At 37.4% G+C, this 20,169-nt stretch overlaps 1 protein-coding gene across 1 annotated transcript in view; it reads left to right on the forward strand.

Moving 5' to 3' along the window:
• Positions 1–18,931, forward strand: part of CNOT2 (CCR4-NOT transcription complex subunit 2) — an 87,622-nt gene extending 68,691 nt beyond the window's left edge. Inside the window, exons 8-15 of the mRNA XM_072332652.1 lie at positions 1,984–2,108; positions 3,620–3,740; positions 3,852–4,008; positions 7,716–7,777; positions 7,874–7,923; positions 8,761–8,861; positions 9,422–9,566; positions 17,676–18,931. Coding sequence (XP_072188753.1) covers positions 1,984–2,108; positions 3,620–3,740; positions 3,852–4,008; positions 7,716–7,777; positions 7,874–7,923; positions 8,761–8,861; positions 9,422–9,566; positions 17,676–17,762 — 848 coding nt within the window. The 3' untranslated portion in view covers positions 17,763–18,931. The remainder of the gene's footprint in view (positions 1–1,983; positions 2,109–3,619; positions 3,741–3,851; positions 4,009–7,715; positions 7,778–7,873; positions 7,924–8,760; positions 8,862–9,421; positions 9,567–17,675) is intronic.
• The last annotated feature ends 1,238 nt before the right edge of the window (positions 18,932–20,169 follow it).

A 20,169-nucleotide genomic window follows, 5' to 3' on the forward strand; every position in this document is an offset into this window, starting at 1 on the left:
GCATTGACTGTCGTCATTCAGATTCCAAATCTGTGTCTTATATAATTCTTGCTGAACAGCTTAAAAATAATAAAAGGAAAAACATAAGGGTGGATACAAATCTTACTATTTGGGTCTGGAAAAGAATTAGGTAAGTTTAGCATGAAGGACAATACTTTTTTCTGTTACTGCTTCAGTAGATTTTGTCATGCATGTTGCATCAGCTGCTCTGAAAAGTTGCATTTATAACTTATTTTTGTGACACTTGTCAAATTTCCCACTAAAAATACCCTATTCTTTTCCAGCTAAAAAAAGCTAGTGTTCTTCAGAGATAGTTCCAATTCTAATTGGAGCGAAATAATAGATATTGCATTATCAGGGGAAAGTAGCCTCATGGATTGGGTGTAACCAAGGCTCTCTGCTTAAGATAGCTGTGAGAAACAGCAAAAGAAATCAAACTGGAGTTCTCACAAATGCAGGCAAAAGTCACTTCCCCTTATAAAGACACTGGAAAGTCACGCTAAGAGTAGAGAGCTAATATGGCTTGTAGTTTACACAAGTTTGTCCATTCCAAAATGAGAAGCCATTACTTGGAAAACTGATGGAAGATGGGAGAAAAGTCCCACTCAGATGTACTTGCAGCGTGAGGCTGGAGTTCAGCACTGAGCTTTGTTTAAAAAAGAAGAAAAAAGGCACCATTTCCCCATTTGTGGTGCTAGCAATACCTGTTCGCGTGATTGTGTGGTGAACTAGGGAAAAAAGGTCTGAAAAGTTATCTTGAGCATCTATTAAATGCAGGTTATCACTGTAGAAAAAATAAAGGAATAGCGATAGCGACGGACTTGCCACTGTGTTGGCAAGTCAAGGTGGAGAACGCTTTTGGTTGTGGTCAAGAAAAAAGGAAGTTTCAAACTGAGCTGAGGCAGGCATGCTTTCTTTATGCTTAGCTTATTTCAGAAAATAAGCCTTCAAGCATGTCTTAGAAAGAAGGAAAATACGCAGTATAGTTAATTCATGTTTGCTATTGTTCTCCCAGTGGAAGAAATCTTAATAACTATGAAAGCAAAGTGATTACAGAGGAAACTGGATTATATATTTTTTTTCTTGATGGAACATTGACCTTTAACATAAGAATACAATACAAAGTCATATATGTTGTGAACTACTCAGCCATTTTAGGTCTTACATTATCTGTTAAGAAACATTGAAAAATAGGCCTTAGACTTGCTTCTGCCATCTCTTACTGTAGTGGTGTAGTTTGCAAACAAGTCACTGTATTACTTCTCTGTGTCTTAGAAAAGAATATTTGCCCTTGGGTGTCTGGGGAGGATTTCTGTTCTGTTTTGAACTGGCATAGAAAAAATGTTGCTTTTCAGTAGTCAGAATCCGTATTCCAGTGTGATTGGCCTACTTCTTTAAAATTAGGGTCAGAGCACTGAGAGTTGCAGGCTGAATGCTTTCAGTTTCCATACTGAAAGTAGGAGTCATTCTTATGTCACAGGCAAGTATTTCATCGGTGATTTGTTCTGTTGCAAATTAGCTGGGCATCTTCTATCTTCTGTCTACCTGCTTCTAAAGTAATTAGAGAATGGAGGAAAAATGTATAATATTAAAAGCAATTTATCCTTGCTTCATCAGTGGATTTCCTTTAGAACTACTTCAATAACACCTGTAAAGATTTTTGTTGTTGTTGTTATTTAGATATGCAAAACAGGTGCTTTTCTTGATAAAAGTTTGGGGCTTCATTCTTAAAGCAGTGGATTTGTCTATAAATTTAACCCAGAGTGTTTCTCAGCTCACACTTAAATAGAGGCTGGAGTCTAATCTGTGTGATGTTTTAAATGAATTTGCATTGTTTTGTTTTACCTGAGTTATTGGTTTTTTTAAATTGTTTCTGCTGTACTATGTGTACATAAGGGAAATGAGCAGTAGGCAAGATCAACAGCAGGAAATTTTTTACTTAGCGGTCATTTAATGTTATTCCTGCTTTCATTTTGATAATAGTTGGGATGGTAACAAAACCAGCAAGTGAGCAGTCCCAAGACTTTTCAATACACAATGAAGATTTTCCAGCATTACCAGGTTCCAGCTACAAAGACCCAACATCAAGTAACGATGATAATAAATCTGTAAGTAAAGCTGCTTTTGTTTCAAGTGTTCGAACTTTTCATGATTGCTGTATTTCAAAATAGGCAGTGGAATATATTTAAAGTATAAGGTTTTCAAAGTTACCCCTTTAAATTAATGAGAAATTAAAGTAGGGTTTCATATGTGACTGTGTAAATGGCATTTCTCAGAATGTTCTTCTGTTCCAATGGACACTGTGACCCTGCTTTCTTAATTTCATAAGAGTTCTGTATATCCTCATATATCTAGAGTGAGAGTGGGTGAGGAAGCACTCACAAGAATGCTTCACTATTATTTTCAAGAATTGACATTCATTTTTAAAGTTCTGCAATTCGTGACTTCTTTTTCTAGCAATTCCAGCTCAGTTTTCACTGTTGGTGCCTCTCATCAGCACTAGTAATTTTCAGATGGTGCCATCTATCTTCAAAGCTGTCAAATCTTTGAAATGTTAGGTGATAAAATACCACTTCAAGGTAAAATTGTTGATGAGCAAATGAAAGCGGAGGGAGCACGGTCTTTTAATAGAGACTGTTACATTTGTGGTTATGTTGCAGACTAGTTGGATCTTAAGTATTGTTCTAATTACTATGTGTTAGGTTGTAAGATTTCTTTTTCTGTTGTTTACTATGAAAGACCTGTAATTTAAAATCACTATTTTATTACAAATTAGAGATAAATAAACAAAAATTTGGATGACAGAGAACAGCATTCTGCAGTGTTGGACAAAATGTTCTAGCTTGATTGTTGTACTACTTATAATTGCAAAAATTTCCTAAAAAGAGGTGCTGGCAGGTAGGTATTAGAAGGGACTACAAACTTGCATGAAAACTGGAAAATGTCGCTTCAAAAAAGGTGGGATCTAGGCCTCCTCCTTGGAAACCATGGGCAGATTATGGTGTGGAGAATGTTCTGATACACTTGGGATTGAGTACAGTAGGGAACAAGGGACAAAACATTATTATATTGTGTTACTGCAGACTTGTTTAAAGGAATATTAAAGAAATAATGTTTATGAAAAGTACCTTTTGTCAGTATGTGGACTCCTGGAGAGCTATTGCAGTTTTCTTGCCAAACACAGCGTTTACATCTCTTTAATGATAGTTGCAAAGGTGCCAACTGCTTGTTGTTTGCACCTGAAATTGGTCTGTGTTATTACCTATTGCTGCATCATGGAATGTTGTGGGCTGCAGGAACAAGGCTACTGGAAAAAACGCAGATACTTCGGTCATTCATTTTGTATTCCGACTCAAGTGCAAAATGTTTTCTTTTCCAAGCAAGCTGTATGCTTACTAATAGCTCTTGTTGCATGGCAAGTGTATTTTATGAAGTGTCGAGTATTACATGAGGTTTGTCAACAGAGTACAGGAACTTCAGCTTTGTTGCATTTTAGTAGCTAATGTATTAGTGTGACTTGAAGTACTGTTCAGAGCTCTTGGCTGAAAGATACGGTCTACCGGTCTTTTCCTTTTTGGATTGTTTCCATCATACCAACTCTACAAATTACTTTTAATAGAATTTGAATACATCAGGCAAAACATCATCCAGCACAGATGGGCCCAAATTTCCTGGAGATAAAAGTTCAACTACGCAAAACAACAACCAGCAGAAAAAAGGGATCCAGGTGTTACCTGATGGTATGTATCATTCCGTTTTGTCTTCTTCAAAGGTTTTGGCAGTTCTTTATATTGTCATGTTGGTTTCTTTACTTCTTGAAAGAACAAAACTAATTTGTTCTTCTTGCCCAGGTCGGGTTACCAACATTCCTCAAGGGATGGTGACGGACCAGTTTGGAATGATTGGCTTGTTAACATTCATCAGGGCAGCAGAGACAGATCCAGGAATGGTACATCTTGCATTAGGAAGTGATTTAACAACACTAGGTCTCAATCTCAACTCTCCTGAGTAAGTTTCTGTCTTTTAGTACTGTCTTCAGTTTGGTTCTTATTATGCTGTCGTTGGTAATAATAGATTAACTTAGTTGACATAAGCATCAAACCCACAAGACATTTTGCCAAATAAAATTTGAAAATGTAATGACGGTAAAATAAAACTTTCATAAACAAGTTAATTGTGCTTCAAGGGATACTGAGATTTGTTTTGCAAGCTTTCAGAAAGTCTTGTGGCTTTGCTTATTCTCCTGCCTTCTTAGGACTTCCTTTAAGGAATTGACAGTGTATTGTTAGTAAGCCTCAGATACACATTGTTTTTCTAATAATAGTATTCCTTGAAGATAATTGCGTATAGATATCAGGAATCTGGGGGATAGATACTAGTGCATCTACAGAGTTTACTCTGCACCAAAGTTGAAAATACAGTGTTAGAATTAACCTCCAGTCATTCGTTTCACCTCAGTTTAGTCATCTAGGCTTCCTTTAGTGGCAGTAGATGGAAAAGTAAATAACAAGTTCTCAACGGTAAGAGAAGTTCTTAAGAATAGTAAGGTGAATCACCAGTCCAGAAAGCCTCTTTTTCTGTACTTGTTACAGAAGGAATCTAGATTTTTCCCCAGTTTGGGGAGAAATGCCTTTCTTCGTGACTACAGTTGTCTGAGATAAATTCAGTTTCTGGTACTTTGGCAGCTAGGAACGTCCCATTCAGTCGTGAAGAATTTTATACCCTTCTCATTGAGGGGGCACTGAGGGGGAACAACAGGCCTCTAGTTTGTTTTAATCTGTAAAATACAGTTGATAGGAAGCATGTGTTGTCCGTATCCTTTGATACAATCTTTCCATGTCCTGAATTTTTGCCTTATGTTATGTAAGTGACTCTTCATCTTTCAGCAAAGAAAAACGCAGAGATTGGCCTTAGTCACTTACCTTACTTCTGTGTCACTTTGTATGTGGGGGAAAAAATGAGATAAAGAGTTTTGATGCTTTTTATCAGAAGAGATTTATGTAATATTAGCCTTATTGGCAGTGTTGTGCATGCATTTAAAATCTTTCATACAAAACGTTAGCCAAACAAAGACCAAACAGACTTAAATAAAGACATTTTGAATAGATTTTATATGGAGCTGCACTCTGAATGTGTGAGTACAGAGTTTTCTGAATGGGAGTATCAAGGTGAAAGGGAAATCGCAGGAAAAAGTAGCTCTTGATTTTTGCATCTTGAAATGATCGGCATTAATGTACATATTTATTTCTCGAGGCGTAACTTTGTAGAAATAATCATTTCTAGAAAATATTTCTCTAATGTTTGCACCAAAACATAGTCAGGTTGTCACATCGTCGGCGCTTTTAGAAATATTTCAAAACCTCTTCCCAGACTCATCCTTCTGGTACAATTGCATGGAGTTATTTGCTGAATATGTTACTTGAACACAGTGTTTTCTTTGCTTGTGTTAGGCACACAGCTCCCTTCCCTACTAGCAGTTCTTCACTCCCATCTCCATCTCCCTCAGCATGCTGACAATACATAGAGAACAGTTAAACCTATCACAGTTTGCTGCTTTTTCTCAGTAGTTTCAGATTTTTTAGCACTCGCTGGGATATCTGCCTGATACTAAAGTTATTTACTTTTCTCAGTACAAATTACTCAAAAGTAATTGGAGGATAATCAGCTTGAAAATAGAATGCCCTTGTACTCTAAATTATGTTATGAACATCTGAATCTGAACTCTTGAGCTTCCTCTGTTACTGTTCTCAACACAGGTGAAATCTGGTTACATCATTTAGTTAAACAGCTGGCATGCAGAAGTAGTAGGATAATACATCTGGTGATTTTATTTGATGCTTTATACAACATTACATGTTAGTTTTGATGCCTAAAATAAAACTTAACCTTTACCCACCTATTGAATAGTCTATAGGGAATTTGGAACTAGGTGATCTTATGGCCCCTTCCAACCACTCCATGATTTCTGCTTTGGGATGACCTATAGCTGTGCTATAAAGCTCTTGAGTGCAACGTCCAGGTTATTACTGTGCGTGCATACATAAACAATATATATACGTGACATACTGCTGCTTTTTTTTGGCAGATATATGTTAAAGAGCAGGATTTTTAAAAGCTTTTAACACATAATTACTGTATACTAGGTATTTATGTGTTGGATGGAGGAGATAGGTTTAGTATTTAATCTATCCTGTGTCATAAAGTTGGTTTTATTTTATACTACAGAGCAGTTTAGTATAAAGCCTGTGCTACCCTTAATGTCTTGCCTTATGTTAAACATCCTTTGCTTGATTTATAAATTGCCATTAGGAAAAAAAAAAAAAAAAAGCATTTTGCATTTGGGAAGCAGATTTCTTTTTCTACCTTTTGAGATGCTTTCATGGAATCGTAGAATCACAGAATGGCCTGAGTTGAAAGGGACCACAATGATCATCGAGTTTCAACCCCCCTGCTATGTGCAGGGTCGCCAGCCACCAGACCAGGCTGCCCAAAGCCACATCCAGCCTAGCCTTGAATACCTCCGGGGATGGGGCATCCACAACCAATACCTCCTTGAAAATGTTAAATGTTAAATTAGTAGCATTTTATTCATGTCATAAAGGAGACACTGTGGAAACCCTTGTTATTCATGCATTTAAGTGATGCAGTTGGAATAGAAATCCTCAGTTCTTCACCTTAGGGCACGAGGTCGCTAGGGCATGCATGATGAGATGGAGTTGCATCAAGCTCCTCTCCTTGGGCAATGACTGTCCAGGCTTTCGGTAGAAAGAATGTTTTAGTTATTTCCATCAGCAGCAGATATTGCTACTGAAATCTTCCTGCAGGCTCTCTAGCGCAGACTTTTGCTGTTACGCTAAGATTAGTTAACCTCAAGTGAGGCTGACACCATTTTGGCAGTGTAGGCTCCGTGGCTCAGCTGGAAGTTAGTTTTATTGGGATAGCTGTGTAGGATTCAGATGCTTAGTAGCAACTATTAAGTCATTGTCAAGAAGGAAACAAGGGTTGAAGAGGGTGTACCCTAATACAAGTAACATTTCCACAAAGTTCTGCATAGCATCTTGACCTGGGTAGTTGTAAGTGCGCTGTGGTGCAGCTACCTGTGAAAGTGTTCTTCAGCTTGCACCTTTTTTCACTGCTTTACCCATTACATTTAAAACTCATTCCTTGGTACATCATCATTGTAGTAGACTTGGAAAATTCATCATTTTCTCTTTATTAAACAAATGATGAAGGTCTTTATTTTTGAGTTGAGAGCATGAAAGAAAAATATTAAATCTTAATGAGCATATTTTCATATTGTGCCGGGATGTAGTTTATTTGCAGTCACTGAAATTTAAAAGAACATCTTTATGAATCTGCCAGTATAAACCTTTTTCTTCCTTCTAAATTGTAGGCTAATGAATCAGAGCCCACCAGGCTCATGGCAGGTATTCCAGGTCTAATAATAATAATCTGTTTAAAATTGGATTCTTGGCACTTAAGTTAAAGGAATGATAGATTAAAAAATGAAATTTTGGCTCTGGAGATTCCCAAGACGGTTTAAATGCGCCTTTACTCTGAGCATTAGAAAGAAAATGAATAAGTGTAACTACTTAAGGAAAATGGGTTGGAAATTTCCCTCTCTCCTTCCTTCTCACCCCATGTGGAGCGATGTTGGGTATGTGGTATGCTTATTGCCACCTTTTTGTAAATTGTGTTGTTTTTTTTCCCCTCAGAAATCTTTATCCCAAATTTGCATCACCTTGGGCATCGTCACCTTGTCGACCTCAAGACATAGGTAAGAAAAAAAAGGCTATTTAATTCAATATTAATATATGAAAATGGTGCTCATTTACAAGTCTTAATAGTTGCATCAATTCCGATTCTTTTTTAGACTTCCATGTTCCATCTGAATACTTAACTAACATTCACATTAGGGATAAGGTGAGTATGTGTGTGTACTTTTTGTTAGTTTATTACCAGTAATTTTCTAAATTTTCTTTCAAACGGATATTTTTTTTTCAAATTCAGTGGATGTTCTCAATCTTTTTAAGAGCAGTGATATGTTAACTGGCTGGTTAGAGCATATCATGCACCCATTCCACCTTAGAAAAGGGTAGGGAAAACAAAAATGAATACAGGCATAGTTAGCTAACAAACATGTTGTGTTTTTACTAGTACGCTCTTCATGCAAAGAGCATGTTTAGTATAATTCAGTGTGCTGTAATATTCAATTGCATTTTAAATTGTTTTTTCTTGAGATTGGCTCAGAATTGTGATTCAAGATACTGCTGTATTTATCTGTTGCTTCCCATGTGTACACGAATAGGAATTCTTGTTAGGTGTATTTTCTTTCAAGTACTGTAGCTCGTTAAGAGGGACTACTGAGAAATACGGCAAGAAATTGTGCTCGTGTTACTTAATAGGGTGTGAAATAAGCAAATACATTCAAGCGTTTAAAGAACTAAAAAGAGTAGATGAGGATACGCGTAGGTGCAGGGATAAAATTCTGTCTTGCTGATTCTTTACTTCTGTTTATTCTCCTACCGTATCTTCCTGTTAGTTGGAAAGGTTAATAAAATGAAGAAAAATGATTGTTGTAATAATTCTTGCTCCGGTTAGATTACAATTTACAATGCATGTAGGATGGAAGTGCATTCTGCATGTAGGGTGGAAACACATTCTGCATGTATCCCTCTGTTATTAAAGTGGGATGTTTTGTCTTAAAGTATTTATATATTGTGATTTTTTTTCATCCTCATTTTCTTCCATCTTTTGCAGCTGGCTGCAATAAAACTCGGCCGATATGGAGAAGATCTCCTGTTTTATCTCTATTACATGAATGGAGGAGATGTATTACAGCTATTAGCGGCAGTAGAGCTGTACGTTCAAACTACTTTGTTGGTCTTACATGATTTAATCTTTTGCAGTAATGAAGTAGTACATGTAATATTAAAAAAGAAAAAACAATACTGGAAAGAGAAGCTTAGTCAATCTAAGGCTGAAAAACTGTTTCAGAATACCTCCTCCAACGCTGGTTCCATTGTGCACTTTTTTCATTCATATAGAAGAAATCAAATGTCTATCTCATAAATTTAGCATTCTTATAAAGCAGTGTGAAAAAGAAGTATGTGAGTGTTAATTAGTTATTAAACGTCTAACTTGAGCATCTTCAACTAAATGAAAAATAACAGATAGTCGTAAAGAAGAGTTTGTTGTTTGAACTTATCAGACTTGCTGAAGTTTTGTGTGTGATGAAGTTAAGGTGTAATAATAAGTGGAAGTGGTATGTGATAACAACTGTAATGATGCCTTAGAAATAGCATTTTGATTTTGAATGTATTGTACAAGTTTTATTTAAAATCTTAAAATTGTAGTCTGTGACATCACATTGAAATAACTAATGCTAAAAATTATTTTTCCTTCCTATTGAAAATGAAAGATTTAACCGGGATTGGAGATACCACAAAGAAGAACGAGTATGGATCACCAGGGCACCCGGAATGGAGCCAACAATGAAAACCAATACGTACGAGAGGGGAACATATTACTTCTTTGACTGTCTTAACTGGAGGAAAGTAGCTAAGGTATATATTTTCCCTTGTGAGGATATTTTAAGTCTATCAGCCATACGTTTTTAGAAAGACAATAACCCAAAGTCCATCCCAGAATCTCAGCTTTTAACCTCATGTCATTCCAGTTCATTATCTTTGTTCCTGATGTGCATGAGAGCAGAGATTGCCTAAAAAACAACTGGCTTGTCTGTGGAAAGGGAGGAGCAGTTTTTCCATTTCCTGTTTTCTTTGGGAATTAAAAAGAGCATCTTGTTTTCATCACAATTTTTCTTAATATTGAAAACTTCTTTCAAGTACAGTATTCTAGAATAAAAATAATTATTTGTTATTTTAAAAATTCTGCATGCAGATATTACTGTTTTGCTTTAGAAAGTTGAGCAGGGAATTACCACATCAAGCTTTAGATTTAGAACAGGTGTTTAGGGTGGGAGGAGTTGGCTTGGGTTGTTTTTTTTTGTTGTTGCTGTTTTCTAGAAATTGTCTGATTGAGCATAATGTAGGAGTTCAGTGCTCTCGTTTGAATGTTCAAGTACTTCAGAATAGATTGCTTCTCTTAGGGAAGGGATGTTTTCATGATTGTTTTCTGTATTCTAGGCCAAGAGGCATTAAAAAATACACAAAAAGAACAGCGGTCTTCTCACTTTCCACTTGTGATAATTTGTTCCCTTCTGTTTTGAATACTGTCAATACTGGTCACCTCTTATTTGCAATTTATGGAATTATGCTTCTTTTTTTCCACCCTCTTGTCAAAGAATTTTCAAAATACTTTCCAGTATTTCAGTATCTCTAGGCTTTAAAACCATTTTGTACAGTGTATTTTCCTTGCTTGATTATGATTTCTTCACTCTGTGAAAGCAAATGCTTTCTAATGCATATAAGTGCAGAAATATTTTAGTGATCAGCAGTGTTATCATTCACTAACCTGAAAAAAAGGGATACGTTCTTCTGACAGTAGCCTATCCTATAAGGGAATGCATTCAGCTCTAGTTTGAGCTGGAAAAGATACATATGCATTATGCACACAACCATCACACCTAGCTAGAGTCTGAGTTGAATAATTTTCCAAAAAATCACAGTCCTCATTTAAGTTCAGTTCATAGAATCATTGAATGGCCTGGGTTGAAAAAGGACCTCAAAGATCACCTTGTTTCAATCCCCCTGCCACAGGCAGGATCGCCAACCACCAGACCAAGCTGCTCAGAGCCACATACAGCCTGGCCTTGAATGCCTCCAGGGATGGGGCATCCACACCCTCTCTGGGCAACCTGTTCCAGTGCATCACCACGCTCTAAGTAAAAAAACGTCCTCCTAATATCTAACCTAAACCTCCTCTGTCTTAGATTAAAACCACTCCCCCTACTCCTATCCACCCATGTATACAATGGTTCCCCCTTCTGTTTATATGTTCCCTTCAAGTACTGGAAGGCCACAGTGAGGTCTCCCTGGAGCCTTCTCTTCTCCAAGCTAGATTAGCCCATTCCCTCAACCTTTCTTTGTAGAAGAGGTTATCCAGCCTTCTGATCATCTTAGTGGCCCTCCTCTGGACCTGTTCCATGAGCTCCATGTCTTCCTTGTGCTGTGGGCCCCAGGCCTAGGTGCAGTACTCCAGATAGGGTCTCACAAGAGCTGAGTAGAGGGGGACAGTCACCTCCCTCTCCCTGCTGGCCGCCCCTTTTTTAATGCAGCCCAGAACACAGTTGGCCTTCCAGGCTGCCAGCACACACTGCTGGCTCATATCCGTCTTCTCGTGTATCACGGCCCCCCAAGTCCTTCTCTGCAGGGCTGCTCTCAAGGAGATCTTTTCCCAGTCTGTATAAACACCTGGGATTTCCCCACCCAAGTACAACCCCTTGCACTTGGCCTTGTTGAATCTCATTAGGTTCACATGGGCCCACTTATCCAGCCTATCCAAGTCCCTCTGGATGGCTTCCCTTCCCTACCATCGATTGACTGCACCGCTCAGCTTGGTGTCATCTGCAAACTTGCTGAGGGTGCACTCAGTTCCTTTGTTTGTGTCATTGATAAAGGTGTTGAAAAGCAGTGGTCCCAAGAACGACCCTTGGGGAACACTACTTGTGACTGACCTCCACCCAGACATAGAACCATTGATCACAACCCTTTGGCTGTGACCAGCCAACCTGCTCTAGTTCCATGGAATTATATAGCAGTGGCATGATTTTCCTTCAAGTTTTAACCAGCGTGACAGATTCATTCATGATAAAGAAACTTAGAACATATACAGTATCTACAGAATGTCTGACCATACTCCTGTGTGTTTGGTTTATTTTCTGGAAAACACATAGCAGATCAGACTAAATCTTGAGATGCTGAACAAGATTCCTGTATGTTGGAACTATTCACGTTCTACCTGTTGAGATGTTTCATTTAATTGGAAAGCCGAAATTCTGAATTGCTTGCACAGAAGGCATTTCATTTCTGTGATCAAGCTGCATCTGCATACTTCTAAGATAACATAAGTATTCCATTGCATAGTTATGTGTTGGTTGATGTGTTTTCAAAATTTAGAAATTAAAGGGATTAGAATTCAGTGTCCTAATTCATCTAAAGATTAACTAGATGGTTTTTTTTTTCTTTTTTACTGAATTAATTTGCTTAGTCTGTGCAAGCCCTTGAGAAATTTACATTTTAGTCATCTCCAATGATATGTGACATTCATCAGTCCTTTTGACTCATTCCTTTTACTGCTTTTCCAATGGACGTAACAAAGCTAAAACTTCCTAATGGAAGATTTTAATAGCAAGCCGTGCTTGTGCGATTAATTATATATATATATAAAATTTATATATACAAGGTGATTCCAAGACCTTTAAGCAAAAAGATTATCTCTCCTCTCAAAGGAGAACCCAAACGAAACCATAAATGTTATTTCTGTGTTTAAATTATTGAGTTGTTGTTTGATATAGCTTGTTAGGTATCCCAAGGCACTGTTTAAGGTTATTTTATTGCTTAAGGTCTTCAGAGAGGAAGTAATTACTTTTTAAAAGGATAGATTTATTCTTTGGAATCAACTTAATGTTTTCTATTTGTTAGTGAATGATTAAAGTCTCATGTAGGTATCTGTATCAGTAGATCAGATTGAAATTTTACTGTATTTGGAAACAAAAAGTTATTTTACTAGAAGGAGGTGATGTCCATTGTATAAGGATAGTAACATCCGTAGTGTCTCCAGTTTTTCTGTAGTGAATGTATCAAGCTTGATACTACATCATGCTTAAGCACTACTTTTGAAGACAGTATTTTATCTACTGGGAGTTGTAAGTACTGTCCTGAAATTCAGCATCCAGTGCTTGAGTTGTTTGTTTGCCCTTTCGTCCTTCCTCTGTTAAAGAGTAGAGCTGGCTTTGTATAGTGGGTATTCATGGCTGTAGGGAGGAAACAGAGATACACAAAATGAGTTCTACAAATGATTTTGCCCAGGATCTATACAGATTTTTTTTGCATTTTGTATTTGTTTTTAGTTTGCTGCAAAGTGAACCAGGCAAGTTAAGTATTGATCACAGGAGGATAGAGAAAGATTTGAGGAAAAATTGGTATGGTGTTACATGGAGAAGGAATCACTTGCTGGAAACCCTCCTGTGAGATTTCCCTCCGTGATCAGTAAATAAGAATTTCTGTACATATGTAAAGTATGGTCTTGGCGCTGTATGGTAATGGTGTTACCTCTGATGATTTCTGGACTGGACTTTTCCCATGAGGATTAAAACAAGAATGGCAGCATGTGTTGACCTCTAAACTGAAGGAAAATATGGCTAAGTAACTTTTCCTAACAATTACAGAAGTATTAATTCAGTATTAGTTCAGGAAATTAAAAATATAAGAATCTGGGGGGGAAAAAGGGTTCTGATAAATAGCAGTCTCTTATTATAACAGCTGCATTACTGGTTGAGTACTGGGAATACAGTTCCTTAGGAGGCCACAGTAGTAATTGCTGCGTAATAGTTTCATTAGTGCTCTTTTGAAGCAGTCAAACAAGAATTATTTCTGGTGAATTATTCTCTTATTTATATATGCAAATTAAATTATTTTTCAAGGTACTCTGTAAACTCGTCTGTTGTTTTAGTGTATATACTCAAATAGATGGCGGCACGTATTTTAATGTGCTGTGCCTTGAGGAAGTTGCGTTATGCAGTTATTAGCTTATGTATTTATTGCACCAGCAAATTAATAACTCAGTTATTAAAAGTTACATTGAATTGCAGTTGATATGGAGGAATGTAACTGTTTCCTCTGAATAACATTATAAAATCTTACAGCTAAGTTTGTAATAACGAAGAACGAGGCTTGTTAGATTGTTTTATAGGGCCCTAGATTAAAGAGTAGGCTGAATTTTCTATTCCTAACACTCTGTTTCCTAAAAGAGGGAAAATAAAATATAAATTAATAAAAAAAAAAAGATGAGTCTCTTAAACAAAATAATAGGTAGATCCTAATCTATTAAGATTGTATTAATTCCGTATTGATAGGGGGGTTAAATATTGAGAGAATGCTAACAACAGTAAATTTCAAATCCACTGTCAGTGCAGGAAAATGCTGACTACAGATCTGTCTCTGTATATGGTTTTTCATTCTAGGGCATTTAGGAAGTACAGTATGGTTAAAGACACTTTGATTTTTCACTGAGGATTTGGCTTTATAGTGTGCTGCTGTTGAGGAGACGTGAAAGAGAGGAAGGGAGACCAAAACTGCCTTCTACAATTGCACGTTTACTGAAATCCTGGTTTAAATTGTCTGAAGTAAACTGTCTGGAATTTCTCCTTTGAAAAGTAAGGAGAATTAATCCCATTTAAGGAGAGGAAAAAAAAATAACCTGTATACTTTGATTTTGTATCTATAAAACGCGGAGTTCTTTCTGAAGAGAGGTTAAATTTCCAGGTGTTTACTTGCTTGTAAGGGTTGCTACCTGTATTAAATGACTTTCTAGTAATTATAGACTTATTAATATTGATCTTAAAATGGTAGAATGTTAAATTTGTTCTTGTAACAGAGATGTGCCGTAGCATTTGACTTCAGGCCCTACCTTAAACTTGGGTCTTTGCACCCATCTTTAAGCCAGCACAAATGCTGCCTTCTTGGTCCCGCTTGGATTTTCTTTGCTGTCATTCAATGGGACTACACAGCCCAGAGTTATCTGTGCTCTGGGCAATTCTTATTCAGCTAACTTTGCTTTGGCTTAGTCTATTAATGCTATGGATCACCTGAAACAATTCTGTCTCCAGTATTTTTTATATATTATTGTTTGTCTGTATGCAGGCTGATGTAATTTTGCCAGCAAAGCAAGTTTTCAGAATGGCACAAGAAGGAACTGATTTAATTGCATAGAAAATTTGTTTAGTGTTGAACGTGTGCCCTAGGTTTCCACACACAGCTAGTACTCATTTTCCTTGGTTATTAAAACATATTTAATTTTCAATAATTATTCTGTATAAGAAGTAAACAGCATAACAAATGTTTGTCAATGGATAAGTGGCATTTATACACTTTATTTGTATCTGTTTATATTCAAAAATATCAGTGATGCTGTTCACACCCTAAACTACAGTGGCCCCTGGAATCAAAAGGAAAGACTTTAAGTGTAAAAACGTGTAATACAAGTATTTTTCTACATACAATAAATAATTGCCTTTTAGTTTTCAACAAATTTTCGTCAATGAGTTCTTTCTTGGTATTGTCAGATATAACTGAAGTATTCTTAAATGCTGCTGGATATTGGGCTTCAGCACTGCTGACATGTAAGTCGAAAAGGCACTCTAAGCCTTTTTATTTTAAGATCAGTAACAGTCTGAAGCATCCATTCGTATGCTCCTAAAGCAGCTTTGGTAGGAAATCGTGTTCCTCCTTCTAAACAAAGGGTTTCCAGTTCGTGGCCCACAAAGCACTGCTCAAGGTGCCAAACCCTTCCTTCAGACAGGACCGGCAGTAGCACGCAGCCACAGTAAGTTTGGAAACCCCATTTATAGGTAATCGATTCCATCGTAATACTTAAAGTGTAATTTCAAGGGTATTTCAGAGCGTGTGAAGGTTCAGGTAACTGATCTAAACTTTTATTATTAACTCTTTTCTTTTGTTTACAATTCTGTTGAAAAAAAGCAGTTCCCCAACAGAATGATAGTAATCTGCAGATCCTTCCATGATTATGTGCAAAATGGAAACTCTGAAAGCCAGGAATGGGAAAGAAGTTTGAGAGGTATTTTCCCTATTAGAAAATGACTTCAGAATTATGAAGATCCAGCCAACCTAGACCAGCTTTTGACACCAAAATACCTGTACACCATGACCTTGCTGATGAAAAAAGGAGAGAGCAGGCATCCCTTCAGTACCAGCACGTATGCGTGGATCTGCACGAGAGGGGAATGTACACCAACTGGCATGCAGAGTTAATCAGGAGTGCCAAAAGCAATTTACTTGTTTGTGCAACTTAAAGGCTACGCACAGAGTGTAGTGGAAAAAGTGAGAGAAACACATCTTGGCTGAAGCAGAGCAGGAATGCAGAAATGAGGCAGACATGCAACACTTCAGTGCAAATGGCTCTATAACCTCACATACAGGCTTTGCGAGGATTTTCCAGGTTTAGCTACAGTATTCTTTGGGGAATAGAGACCTGCTGGCTTCCTAGCATTTGTCCCTCGTTAGTTTTGTTGCCACGCTGAATGTTCTTTCCATGCTAGTTAGACCTTGTTTTGCATTAAAGCAGAGAAATCGGGGAGTTGAGTTTCCCTAGATTTTATTTCTGATGATGAGTTGATTTGTTCTTTAATTGAGTTTGTCTACCTGTAAAAGCTGAAATATTGCACTATTGAAGCACTTCAGGGAGTGTTTTAAAATAATCTGTTCTGCACTCTTAGTGTTTTTATCAGTGTGTAAAAGGAAGGGGATTAAGTTTTCTCCACAGATACAGATGAAGGTCTGCTGAGATTCCCTGTTCAGTTAGGCAAGATAAATGACTGTGTGTGTCCCTTGTGTTGAAAGGAAGTAGCCTTAAAAAACAGTTGTGCAGCTTTCACTTACTGTACTTCTTGAATGAAGATGAAATGGGGAGGAGGCAAAGTTAAGCTGCGGAAAGGATCTGAAAAATGTCAGATTGAAGTAATTTCTTGTAACGGCGTGTATGAAGGAAGGAGCACCAAATGTCAGAGTGTACTAATTGAGGGTTTTTGCAGGGTCACGGAGGGAAAAGCTGCTTTTTCTGTGTAATAATCAGGATGCATTTAGATATCAGGGCTAGCGGCAATCTGATTTGTAGTAGTTGCTATAGTCAGATTAAAAATTCCTGCTGCATCACTGACGTATTTTACAAGTAGGCAAACCAAACCCTCTCGGATGGAAGTCAGGAGGTTGTGCCAGTGAGACAGTGAAGCTGCTTGTTTATGCATCAGTTCCTTGTGTGGCATCTGAGTACATGGGCAAAGATTTTTATTCTGAATGGTTGTTTATAAAACACCAGGGAAATTTCTTGTGAAAGGTGTTTACAAAGAGAGGTGTAATGCAAAGGAGCTCAGGACATACACAAGGATTTGGGTAAACTGGAGTGTGAAATGTGGCAGATTATTTTTCTTCTGTTCTGTCTTAAATAGGTTTCAATAGCGTGTCTCTAGCGTTTTAGGTCACGTTCCCCATTGTTGTGCTAAGGTGAAACCCAGCTAGTTCAACTTAGGACTGGGCCTGGTAGAATGCCACAAAACATCTCAGAACTTCACATCGTACTCAATAAGTCTCTGTCCATCTGAATTGTTGAAAGACAGGAACCTTTATTCATAATGCAATCATGGCACGGGCTGATTTGTGAGCGTGTTGTGTATGCAGCTTGTATAATTGAGATCATAACGAGGGTTCTGAGGGTAAAGTACCATTTAAAAAAAAAGAAGGTTTGGAGGATTCCCACACATTGCAGGTGTAGTGGCTCAGGATATTGACTTTTTGTAATTAAAATATGGAATCCAAGATAGTGAACTGGCTCGTTTTTGCCTCAAGATAGATTAGGACTTGATCTCTTTTGTATTCGTGCTTTTCAAATACGGCTTGTAGAAAACACTTTTCAGCAGTTAAATGACACATAGTTTTATTTGGCTTTGTCTTTTTTGTTTGTTTCTTTTTTGATTGTAGGAGTTCCATCTGGAATATGACAAATTAGAAGAAAGGCCTCATCTGCCATCAACCTTCAACTACAACCCTGCTCAGCAAGCCTTCTAAAGACTTCCCTTTTCTTGGGGTATGGCTGTCTCAGCACAATACTCAACATAACTGCAGAACTGATGTGGCTCAGGCATCCTGGTTTTAATTCCTAGAGGATCTGGCAATTGGCTCATGCGAAGGGTCACCATTTGAGGTCCTGCCTTACTAATTATGTGCTGCCCAACAACTAAATTTGTAATTGTTTTTTCTTTAGTTTGAGCAGGGTCTGAATTTTTGTTTTTGTTTTATTTTTTGCCAGCAGACAAGCTTGGGTCTGTAAAGACAAGCGAGTACACTGACAAAAGTTTACCACTTAGTTTTCCAAAATGTAAAAAGACAAAAAATAAGAAAAAAGACAAAAAATTAGACAACAACAAAATTTGCATTGTTCATTGTAGCACTATTGGTAATAAAAAATGTTTGTGCATTTTTATGTGAAGATCCTTCTCGTATTTCATTTGGAAAGATGAGCAAGGTTTGCTTCCTTCATTTTACTTCCCCTTCTGTTTTTGAAAGGCAGTTTTCGCCAAGCTTAATGCAAGAATATCTGACTGTTTAGAAGAAAGATATTGCCACAGTCTCTGGTTAGTTTCCAGAGTTGTGTATTACTGAGCTTCATCTTTCCAGAATGAGCAAAACACTGTCCAGTCTTTGTTACGATTTTGTAATAAATGTGTACATTTTTTTTAAATTTTTGGACATCACATGAATAAAGGTATGTATGTACGAATGTGTATATATTATATATATGACATCTATTTTGGAAAATGTTTGCCCTGCTGTACCTCATTTTTAGGAGGTGTGCATGGATGCAATATATGAAAACGGGACATTCTGGAACTGCTGGTCAGGGGACTACTTTGTCGCCCTGTGCACTAAAGGGCCAGATTTTCAGCAGCCAAGGACATCCATACCCAAGTGAATGTGATGGGACTTAAGTGAACTGAGACAATTCACTCTGGCTGTTTGAACAGCAGCGTTTCATAGGAAGAGAAAAAAAAAAAAAAAAGATCAATCTTGTATTTTCTGACCACATAAAGGCTTCTTCTCTTTGTAATAAAGTAGAAAAGCTCTCCTCACTGCAGTGTTGACTTTGATTTGAGATTGTGAAATTATTTCTTCAACAATGAATAATGGAAAAAAAAAATTGAAGTATTAAAACTATCGAGCTGTACAGTGGTTAAGGCACTTGAAGAGTCTTTTTGCTGCTGACAAGTAATTTTATAACAGATGTTCCTATTTTCCACGGTAGGCCAAAAATGTTTGGTCAACTTGGTTTGAAATCTTTCTGTTTTGTTTTAAAATTAAAAAAAAACAACAAACGAAACACCGGGGGTTGGGTGACACTTCACACAGTTCACGTGATAAAAAGGTGCTTCGTCAACTCATCTCAGAAGGAAAACTTGTGAGAAGCGTGGCTTAGAGCTGGTCGTAGCTTAGTCCCAAACTGATGCTTACTCACTTTAGATAGATACGCTTTTCATTTGATGGTCATTACTGCTTGAGCAAACACGAGTACACGCTGTTTGTAGAAAAACTACAGCAGCTCTTTAGAGTGGAGGAAGAAGAACCCGAACCATTGGGGTAGTTTCCTTTCTCTCCATGCAACCTCAACTTCACATTGAGCTGCCTCTGGTGATACAAAGCATTTCAGAATACCTGAGATCATCCAAGTGGAAAAACAGTGTCCATCAATCCTTTTTATTTATGGCTTATTTCTTAGCTTTTAACCTGTTTTTCTACACAGTGCAAAATAGCTTCTTGGCATTTATCGAACTAAACTTGGAAATGGGCCGTCTGTGACACTGTTGCTTTTTCTGTATCAGGTTTATAGTGATTTCAGATTCTACGCTTTTACGTGTAATTTAAGATGATGGTCATAAAAACCATAAACCTGCTAATCAACATCTTTTTATTATGACAGCACACTTAAATAAGGGCTGTTTATCATCTGGATGACGACTAACACAGCAGAGACATATAGCGGCTTTTCCATAGAGTGGACGCAGACATGTCTGAGTAGTAGAGCCTGCAGCTTGAAATGCTAACAAGGAACATTTTCCAGAAGCTTACTGCTGTGATAAATGTGAACTTCTTTCTTTCTTTTTTAACTACTGGTCTGCTGTGACCATCGCATTTTTGAAGGCTTCCTGAAACATTATTTACTGCTTCAGGTCATTGGGAGCTTATTTCTTTTGGGGTTGGTTGGTTGGTTTTTGTTTTTCTCTACATTGCCAGTCTTGTGGAAATGAATGCCAGGCGCAGTATGGGGAGCAAGAGGAACTGCACTAAAAGTAGCCTCTCATTACCTAAATACCTATGATAGTTCAAACACAATTGAGCTGAGATTGAAAACGGAGGTTTTCCGGCAGGTTACTGTGATGATCCTGTCACATCCGGCCGTGCTGTGCCTCAGACATGCCAG

This window comes from Excalfactoria chinensis, chromosome 1, assembly GCF_039878825.1.
Source record: "Excalfactoria chinensis isolate bCotChi1 chromosome 1, bCotChi1.hap2, whole genome shotgun sequence".
In the NCBI taxonomy this organism is placed as follows: Eukaryota; Metazoa; Chordata; class Aves; order Galliformes; family Phasianidae; genus Excalfactoria; species Excalfactoria chinensis.